This window comes from Frankliniella occidentalis, unplaced genomic scaffold, assembly GCF_000697945.3.
Source record: "Frankliniella occidentalis isolate FOCC.00 unplaced genomic scaffold, Focc_3.1 Scaffold145, whole genome shotgun sequence".
Lineage (NCBI taxonomy): Eukaryota > Metazoa > Arthropoda > Insecta > Thysanoptera > Thripidae > Frankliniella > Frankliniella occidentalis.
Window position 1 is genome coordinate 523,354 of NW_026267272.1, and position 10,529 is coordinate 533,882.

The 10,529-nt window shown below is 37.3% G+C and overlaps 2 protein-coding genes across 4 annotated transcripts; one reads left to right on the forward strand and one right to left on the reverse strand.

Moving 5' to 3' along the window:
* Positions 1-67: 67 nt before the first annotated feature.
* On the reverse strand, positions 68-7,767 carry LOC113212529 (uncharacterized). Its single transcript, XM_026431263.2, has 13 exons — positions 7,330-7,767; positions 6,089-7,201; positions 5,695-6,007; positions 5,448-5,602; positions 5,144-5,360; positions 4,795-5,026; positions 3,959-4,167; positions 3,521-3,876; positions 3,043-3,406; positions 2,836-2,959; positions 2,394-2,761; positions 1,876-2,301; positions 68-1,796 (listed from the first exon to the last, which is right to left on the reverse strand). Exons 1-13 carry the CDS (start codon positions 7,554-7,556, stop codon positions 1,176-1,178), a joined length of 4,725 nt encoding a protein of 1,574 aa, XP_026287048.1. The 5' UTR covers positions 7,557-7,767; the 3' UTR covers positions 68-1,175.
* A 176-nt stretch (positions 7,768-7,943) lies between these two features.
* Positions 7,944-10,529, forward strand: LOC113212531 (BAG family molecular chaperone regulator 2). Of its 3 annotated transcripts, none has more exons than XM_026431268.2 (4): positions 7,944-8,057; positions 8,246-8,428; positions 8,531-8,646; positions 8,729-10,529. In XM_026431268.2, exons 2-4 carry the CDS (start codon positions 8,278-8,280, stop codon positions 8,951-8,953), a joined length of 492 nt encoding a protein of 163 aa, XP_026287053.1. In that variant the 5' UTR covers positions 7,944-8,057; positions 8,246-8,277; the 3' UTR covers positions 8,954-10,529. The 3 variants fall into 3 exon arrangements, with proteins under 3 accessions (XP_026287053.1, XP_026287052.1, XP_052126943.1); XM_026431267.2 differs by having other exon boundaries at positions 8,019-8,164; XM_052270983.1 differs by having other exon boundaries at positions 8,051-8,160.

Consider the following 10,529-nt stretch of genomic DNA (forward strand, 5'->3'; position numbering starts at 1 on the left):
CAGTAAAACTGAATTGAAAACAGCATAGAATATTGAAAGGGATTACATTTAAAATAAGAGCCAGAGACACATTTGGCACAGGTTTTTTATTTCACACACCAAAAAAAATCTATTTTACCAAATGATGGCACAATGAGAGCATGACAATCTGGTAGTTTTCAGGATTAAAGATAAAATAAAACCATTGCTGACGTTTTAAAAAAAACGAAAAACATAGCTGTTTGTCATGTACTGTACAGTATGTGTTAAGGAATGGGGATTTACATATACACCTACATTTGGTTGTTTAAACGTTTACATTTCTATTATAAAACGGAATCAATATGCTGATTATGATGCAAAATTTGTTGGGGTTGCATACATGTCTTCCTCCAAGATGAATAAAGTAAAATAAAACAGACTACATAATTATCACAGCTTGAGTAATGCATAAGATTTAAAGCTTTAAACAAACGCAAACTTAGTAGGTACTGCACGAAACACTTGGTAATAGCAAGAGCCTACGAGTACATTTAAAAAAGGGAAATGCTTAGCTAAAGCAGAATACATGAATATCAATAACATAGTAATAAAATCCTAATTGAAATCACTTAAGAATCAAACAAGCTTGGCCGCTAGAGCTGCAAACCATTTGTTTGTGTTCACACTTTTTACGACAAACATGATAAAGTTACTGAGAAAACACTTACCACGATTAACAAAAAATAAAAGCACAGATACAAACAAAAAACAACAATAGGTTGAAACATGAAAAAATGAAACTAGCAAACTAAGCCAATAAAAATTAATCAGTGCAGTTATGTAAAGCAGAAAACTACTTTCATTTAATCACAGCCATGTTTAAAAATTATAGATGAATCATGAGACAGAAGATAGGAAAAGAAATAGAAAGCATTAATAAATCAAATAGATTTAATGGGCAAATGATGTCTAAATTGAGAAAACACTGCATGTTTTCCGACCAAGAAACAAACTAAATGCGCATAAATGAATTGCAACTTTGGAGGAGTACTTAGAGAAATATAGGAAAACAGCCAAGCAAGCATAAGTAGTTATTACCACAGCGGTTACTTCCTAAACTAATGCTTCTGAATAAGTGAAAATCTATCCCACCTTTTCTGGTACTACTCTTGTTGGAATGTTTTCTTTTCAGAGAAATAACAAAAACCTAAATTTCAATAGTACGGCGGATAAGTATGGTAATGTGCTGGGCCAGGACTTGGAGATGCACTAGGGCTATTCGAAGAGGAACTAACATGGGATCTCTGTAATGGTGAATTCTGATAAACAATTGGATGAGTTGGGTAAGGAGGTACACAATGAGGAGTGGAATAGTGATGTGCTGATCCAGAATTGAAACTTGATGGGGAAGAAGGAAGATCTGCCTGATCCTCCGAAGCATGACTTCTGGGAACAGATAAATCCACACTTCCTCCTATATTCTCATACGATCCATACTCTTGAGGCATGTTGCGGTTTGAAATTGTAAGATCTGTGACAGACACGTCAGAGCACTGACGATCTGGAGAAAGGTCATATAAATGATATCGAGGAGATGCAACCATCATTGTCCCAGAGAAGCCCAGATCGTTTTGTTGAGGAAGAGATAGATGTTCAGCATAACTTGAAGAACGAATGGATAATTCAGAATGTGGAGAGCTCACATCATACATTGATGAATTGTCTGGGCGTTCACATAACTTCTCTTTCACATTCATACTAAGATTTTGGGCACATTCCCCTCTTGAAGTGCAGTCCAAATCCATACCACCTTCATCATCACTTGATGGTTGATCCTAAAAATAAAATGAAAATCTAAGAATTAAACAAAGAACAGGAATAATAACATGAAAGAATATATCTATTGTACATTACCTGTAAAGGCAACAGTTGTTGATGTAATTGATGGTTTTGTATACCATACAACCTTGATGGGCCCGTTAGAGTGGAGGGAATACTATATGAATCTAGTGGGTGAAGATGTGATTGAGATGCTGTAGAAGGACTCATAATAAAGTGATCAGAAGACTGGGCTGAGGTATCAGGAGGATAGTACAACGCATTTGTAGCCCTCTCTTGTTGTGGAGATCTCACAATATAAGATTGAGGTAAGTGGGGAGGTTCAGGAGAGTGACTGATTGGATTTGGTGATGATTTTGTTGATAGAGATGGGCAGCAGATGTCTCTTTCGGCAGCATCCAGTGCAGCTTCCACTAGTAGACTGGCAGACTCAGGATGATGAAATGGGGCTAAGGCAGTTGCCGTTTTGCTGCGACCTACACCCAAATCCACCTGCAGATCCTGTAAAATAAGATAAGATTAATTTAACAGATGATCAATTTCTTGCATTTCAAAAATGTAAGCTTTGTATAAAATGTAGAAAAAAAAATCACCTGTCTTGCTGGAGTTTCCATGTACTGCAATTTACCTTTGACCTTATTTTCATCAAAGTCATAATGATCTCTTTTTAAATGGGGAGAAAGTCGAGGAGACAACCGCATAGCAGCGGCCGCTGCTTCTTCTGCCACTTCAATGACTTCTCCCAGCCATTTTTTGTGTCCTTTACTTTGGAGATGCATGATTGAGTGCATCCCATGGATAGGTGAGGTGTCTAAATGACTTTGTGGAGATTGGCTAGCAGAATTACAACACATCTCAGGAATAATTGACTGAGAATAACTTTCTTCAGTATGGTGTTGCAGAGAAACAGTTCTCAAAGGAGTCAGCACTTTATCACTGTCTATATGCTTTTCTTCTTCTCCTGTAAACATACAATAAATTGAGGCAAGTTTTCAATTATGTATATTTTTAAATAGATGGGCTACTGATGGTTACCATAACTAACTACTCCAATAGGTGACAAAGGACTCCTTGATGCTAATCTTGAATCCATAAATTTCTGATGAGAGTCTGAATCTGTTATGGGAGTGTAGGGCTGAGTCCCTACATAATGGTTTACCTGGCACAAGTCCGGAAAAGATTAATGTCACAAATCATGAAGAAGATTGACAAAAGTTTCTACGATATTGTTGATAAATATACCTCAACAGGTTCAGAGCAGTCAAGGTTGTCTAAATTTTCTGTCACAAGGGTCATAGCCTGTGACAGTCCTACAGTTTCACAATCACCATCTGCTACTTCAGACTGCACAACATGGCCACGATTTTTTGGTGACTTAGAAGAAGATTTACGATTTTTGCGAAGCACTCTCTGTGGTCTTTCAATGAGATCTTTCTCTTCCTCCCCAATGCCATCAGCTGTCTCACCAGCATAAGCATCAAATGTGTAAGCAATTGAGCGTTCAATACGAGGTAATGCACCTTCAGATAATCCATGAGCTTTCTTGTAGTGGAACTGTAAGCATTGTTTGGTTGTGAAAGCTGCTGAACAACCATCTTGCTGGCATCTAGTAAATTTGAAAGAAGAAACCAAAGTAAAAAGAAAGTTACAATTGTAGAACATTTCTTAATAAATACATGTGATTTTGAGCATTTTCAATGCAATCATGAATGTAACATACCTGAAAGGTTTGACACCTGAATGTGTCAGCATATGGATCTTCAAATTGCTACGGTTTTGAAATGACTTTCCACAGCGATCACAATTATTAGATGCCACTACAACATCTCTATGATGGACTTCTTTAAAGTGTCTCTGAAGGGCAGCACGTGACCCTAAAAGCTTTAGGCAGCTCTTGCACTGGAACTCCCTTAATACTTCATTCATATCACTATGCATTCGTTTTATGTGCACCTTTAGTTTTTGTGGTTGACAAAAGTACCTTCCACAAAAATCACACAAAGGTCTAGTTCGGTGAGGATTGGAGGAGCATCCATAAGTCCGGTGCATCTCTAAATAATTTAGTCTCAAGAAAAACTAGGGGAAAAGGGATGGTCCATGATTAGATATCTTTTTAACTTTTAAACACTAAAGGGAAAAGAAAATTATGGATAGATACCTTGTGACAATACTGGCATTGATATGCACCACGGCCCTCATGCAAATCTGCTGCATGCTTCATAATATTTTCCTTCCCCATTATTGCCTCTCCACATACTTTGCAGTGATACTTTCTTATGGTTAGGCTGTGCAATGGATCATGGAAAACAGCACAATGTGTTCTGTAGTAGAGAGGATGGGCAAAGCGCATGTTGCAGCCTCCGCAACCTACAAAAGACATAATTTAATAATTATTATTGGGCTAATGAGGGATCGTCCAGAAAGTACGTCCGTTTTTCTCTGATTTGTTCGGCAAATTCAGGGAGCACGGCGCCTGCGAGACTCGGGGTAGGCCACCCCGCAGTACAAGCATGCACGGTAGGCAAGATTATGCCTACCTACCAGGCGCTATGAGAGCTAGGCGGCTAAGCCTGGCCGTTTCGTAACCACGAACGACGGACGTACCGGATGTAACTGTGAATGCGCAGCAGTGTTGCGGGTTTGCCGACCCAATTCGCCCGTAAGGCGACATGGCCCCGGCAGCCCTGGTGGGTATGCAATCCCGCAACACTGCTGCGCATTCACAGTAACACCCGGTACTTTCTGGGTGATCCCTAATCATTACAATAGGTATTATACAATAATTGTCTGAGCTCAAATTATACTAAAAAGTTTTGTACTATACAACAAAGCCTAGTTTCAGTTTTGAAAAGTTTGTGAAACAGGTTGCTGCCAACCTGTGATGAATGAAATGAGCAATGACTAACTCAGCCAAAAATGCAATACATTGCATGCTACTAGTAAATAAATAATTTAATAAATTAATAAAAATAAATACACATGGCCAATGCTTACTTGACTTTAAGATTTTTTTCTTTGACCATGATGAAATGTGATCATCCGCCCAATACAACAGTTCACCCCCTTCTGGTATTTCAGCAACCGAAACAAAGTACAGTTGTTTGTCCTGAACAATAAGTGTAATATTACGGTCATCTCTCTCAGGTGCAGGTCTCATATATCTCAACCAATTGGATTTCTGGGGATCTTCTGTATTTAAGTAGAATGGATGTTTTCCATCTAAAATCTAAGAGGAAGGAAGGATGAGTAGTAAGAAAACCTTAAAAGTACACTTAATTGATGATTGAGTGACAGATAGAGAGAGAGAGAAAGAGCGAGAGGGAGGTAGGGAAAGAGGACATACCTCCCAAATATGTCTCATATCTGATTCATCTGATATATCCTTTTCATGTACACATGGACCAATAAGAGGACCAAATCGAGTGTACTGTGCAATGTGTGAATGAGCAATTACACTTTTCCCATGATCTTCATCTACTACCTTAAAATCTAATTTAACAGGTAGAGACTCATCAGCATAGTGACGTGTATTTATATCATTGTTTGTTGTTTCAATTTCCCTATAAAAGATAGATAATTGTGGCAAGAAATAAATAAAAGCTGAAGTGCATAAAAGAATGTTCTGAACTCAGGCTTTAAAAACCTACTTATTTTTCTTCTGCAGATCATTTGGGTTAGGTGATTCAGGAGTGCATTTCTTCAGTCGACCTAACTTTGGTCGTGGCGGCTCAATCACAGAACAGCGTACTTGCACTTGGCATTGCAATTGCCACTGCTCAAAAGTAATTAAGTCATCAACAATCTGCAAAAAATATGAAACTTGAAGTAAGATATTTCTATCAAATACATGGGATTATGTGAAGATAGATAAAATTGTGTACTTCAATTTCACACCTGGAGTGGATTTTGCACTGGACAGGGATCTTGTACATGTCTCAGAAAGCACAGTGAACACTGCTTGGCTTGAGTTAAATGGGTTTGCTTACAACTTTCTTCATTTTCTGAATAAGAAGATTCAGTCTTACTTAGTTTAATAAATTTTCCAGTTTCAGTGTTGTGTTTTTCATTTTTATCTGCTGTAGAGTTGCTTAATCCCGGTTCACAGGTTGCTTTAGAAGGCATGTCATTGGATGAGGAACTTATTGACGATTTTTTCTTTTTTACATGAGATTCAATTTCTTCTAATTCATTATTAATTATAGATTTCCTGGGGGGTGGGAGTGGAATTAGAACTTTAGTAAAGGAAACACAAATAAATGCAAGTGATAAGTAAATACTACAGACTTACTTCCAATTTCTCTTTGGCTTCTGTTCATTTGCCTCTGTATCATTCCAATCACTGGAGCTTGCTACATCTTCCTTCTGATTAACAGATGAATCATCAGAATCTTGAAGTAGTTTTCTTCTCCTCCTCTTCAATTTGACCCTTTCTCCAACTTCAATAAAAACTGGTTCTGTATTTGGTACAGTTTTCCCTTTATTTTCTTTGCCACTGGAAACTTCACTTTTTTCCATCGTTAGCGAGTCAGCCATATCTTCTTTGTTTTTTGTATTAGTATCATCACTGTCAACACTATCAATGTCCGCTCCCTTCTTCACAATGACTGGTGCTATTACTGACTCCATGACAAGCTTTTCATCTTGCTCCTTTATCCATGTCTCGTCCTCTGCTCTTGGAGAATCTTTAGAAGTACTATCATGAATTTTGTTTTCAGAATCTAAATATGCTGTCAGTATACGATTTTTTTTCAGCGCTTTAAATATTCGCTTTTCCTTGTCAGGTCCTTCTTCTTTGTGTTTCATTTTATTGTGTTGATCTTCGTCTGACACAATTGCAGCATACGATTGTCTCCATTTCCTTTTGTCTTTATGGTAGGACTTCCACCGTTTGTGACCAACTTTTAAAGAGCAATGCTCATTTTCTGAAGTAGGCACTGGGCAAGATAAGCCAATTTCTGGTTGAGTATCATCCGTAAATTCGTAAAGTTCATTTTCATTGGCTGTATGAGGTCGCAGATCAACAGTTTTCACTAATAGTGCCAACTCTGCATCAAGTTGGTTTGCTTTGGCTTCTTTTTCCTCATCACTATTGGAAGATTTGTTTGACCCTACAGGTGGGTCCAATCTCTTCTTTGAAAGAATGTCAAGACAATCATCATATTTTGGGAGCCTTGAGCCACTAACATCAAATTTTGCTCGCCTTCTGCCATCTTCCTCCGAATCGTTATTTTCATCTGACTGATACTCATCACTTTCAACTGACTCAGATAAAAGGTCAGATTTTGAGCCAGATGTACGGGTGCTTCGGCGCAAAACAGCTCTTAAGGATGGGCCCCGTTTCTTTCTTCTAGTGTGCTGGGATGAGCTCCATCCATTATCAGAATCATGTTCAGGGGAGAGGCTGTAGAAAATCCACGATAAATGGTGAAAAATTATTCCAATTCTCTTACACATAAAAAGCAAAAATTAGAGATAAAAACTGAAAGCGTAAACAGAAATGTTCTCATATTTCTGCCAATATTTACATACCTAGGTTTGGGGGGCTGGGCTTCACCAAGTGTCAGTAAGTAGTCAACCAACTCAGAATCGGTTTTGAAATGAAATTTAAGCTTAAGACTTGACCAACGCTCAGCACAAGAATCACTAATCAAAATTCTGTTGGTGGTGTTTTTGTCATCGCTATCGCGTTTCACCAAATTCGATTTCCATGGGCCTCGTCGAAATCCGGAAGGGAACTTGACTGACTTTCGAGTCATTACGGCATGTTACGTTTGTTGTTTGAATGACTAACAAGAAGAAGGAGGTTTGGTTAAGCCGTGTCCATCGTCAAATGTAAGCGTCTCACACAAATCGTAAATGCTGTCATTATCGATCGCTAAAACCTTTGCTGCTTGCAGTAAACCTCGCAGTACAAGGGCAGCGGGTAGCAGACGGCTCTCGAAAGTATGAAAAATTCCTCAAAATAGAATGTCTCAACATAAAAATTTACGTAGTAACATTTCAAAAATGTGAAGTTTACATTTAGAAGGTTTGAAGTTATTTCATTTAAAATTTTTAACCCAAATAGGATTCATTGTTTGTATTTAAAAAAAAATGTTTGAGTAAACAATACATTTTGTTACGTGAGTTTAGGAAAATAAGTTGGCAGCATTGCAAAGCAATCGACTTTCAAAGGTCGATTGGTCGCTGGGTCATGAATGAAAAAGAAAGGGTGACGTATTTACAGAAGGGTTGACTTACGGAGGAATAGTTGAGAGGTGCAGCAACCTTATATTTGCTATTTTTTGTCACTAACCGTTACATGTCATCATACCTTCACTAGTCCCTAGACTTAAACTTCCTGAAGTGAACCTGATACCTGCCCGTATTCTCATCCGTTCTCGATCATACTATTTTGATAGACTTCTTGGTTTTTCTTTTTCATTGCATAACCTTTTTTGGACAGGTTGCCATCTGGTCCTAACCTACTCCAAGAAGATGGAAATAGCAGTAGATCTTGTCACAGATTTAGCGGATAAACTCCGCAGTGATGCAAAGCGTCTAGAGGAAGATAAAGCAAAAATTCGCCAAAGCATTGAGACGCTTCAAGACTTGATCAAATCAGGCAAGGTTTCATCTCTTTCAGAAGGTATGTTAACAAATCTTGTGAATGAATGCCATCAGTAATTCGGCCCTCATAATTTTGTTATTGTTTTTGTCACTGAACTGTCATGTTTTTTTGCATTTGTAGCCCAAAGAGATGATGCCCTGTGCAATCTTAATAGAGCGTACAGACTGTCAGAAACAGTTCAAGTATCAATAAATCTGATGACTAGAGATCCAGCTCAAACTGCTGCCAGCCGTGAGGTAAACTCTCTGAACCTCTGAACATTGGGTTTTGTTTTCAACTAGTCACAATAAAAATTCATTTTTCAAATTTATCTTTTAGGTAAATAACTTGTTGAGTGACCTGGAGAAAGATGTTAAAAGAAGCCCCAGTCATTCAAGACAGAGAGTTATGTCTTACATGAATGCATGCTGCTCAAATCAAACAGTTGGTGTGCCTCCAGATGAACATTTTGGTGCTGCTATTGTAGGTTGTACTTTAGATGATCAGAAACAGGCTAAAAAGAGAATTGAGATGATGCTAGACTTTGTTGATCATGGGTCATGATCTATGCCATAATTTTTTCTAAGACTATTGGTGCCTTCTTGTCCATTTATCTACTTGTGTTTTGAACAGCTTAGTTTCTATCGCCCATCTCAGTTGGCTCATGTGTGATGTACCCATATGGAAGAATCAAAGTGTAGTAGCTTAGCATCCTCCTACCAAACTGATGTACATGTGGATGGTAATTTAAATAGCTAAAAAAAGGGCTTCACCAAATATATTTCTATTATGGTAAGCAAAACTGATTTAATTTTTAGTTTCCATGTTGGAATTTTTAAATAAACTTGAAATACTTCTCCTTTTTAACATCACATACATATTGAAAGCAAATAATTTACTAGGAATGATTTGGTTTTAGATTGAATTAATACGGTCTTATTTGCAATCTAATAATGCTGTAATTCTACTTTTTTTTCTCTCATACTTAACACTAGATTTACTTGCGAATTGCTTGTATCTATTAAACAGGGTATCAATGTAACTGGTTGTTGGTCTCATCACATCTAATCTAATCTTGGATTGTCCCTAAACTGTTTGCAGCTAATGGGTTCTGGAAAGGCAGGAGTGATTGGCAGTGTTTTAGGTAATATTTCAGTTTTTTGTAAAAATGTGAAGACACAATTTTAAGAGATATCATGCTAGGTAGTAACTATTTGTAGCTACCTTAGTTATTCTTTGGAAAAAAGTTTCTACTTCAGACTTTTTAGAGAACATTCGCCTCTTGTTTGTAAACATAAATCAGGACAACTTGGATGTGTGCGTAATGAGGGAACTTAAGCAAACTTTTAGGCTTTCTTCAGCATTCTAGTCAACTATTGTCTTGATTTTGATGATGTAACATGTTCAACAGTTTTGAAAACAACTACTGCATTGTTGTCAGCTTTGTCAACCTAACTCAATATACAGGTAGTCATTAGGTTTTAAAACATGTAACTAGTGGAAACTAGATAAGATTTAAGAAGTATTTTATGTATTTGTTGCTGGTATCTGGATATTGTTTTGTACTGTTGTTATACTTGACTGCCTGTCACTATTGCCGTTCTTTTGGTGCTGCAAACACGAAAGTGACTTCATTTAAGGGGGGACTTATTTATTTTGGGAGTCTAGCTTTGGAGTTCAACTAGACTTCAAACTGCTTGTAATCACCATATGCTGTCAATGTCTAACATTGCAAATGCAGCTGAAAAGTGTATGTTCTGTATTTTTATTATCACCTAGGGAATAATAAGTGTGCTAAGGAGATCTATCCTGAGTATGATTGGCATCTGACTTTTGTATTGTCATAGTTTATCAAGTAATGTTAATTATGGTTTGGTCCTAGGATTTTAATGACCAACTGTACGGCTGACAAATATGTAGAGCATTTAAATGTCACATTCCATACAAGCCTTTAAAGAAACAGTTGCTAATTTGATCTCAGAAAGAAGTGATTGCCCATTATCACATCATTGCTTCAGACATCTGTGTCTATATAATTTTCACTTTTTCCATTCAATGTTCTCATAATATCCAATTAATCTTCTTTTACTGTCTTAAAATTTTCACTTTTCTTTTGCCAAATAAATAATCTATGCTGTAA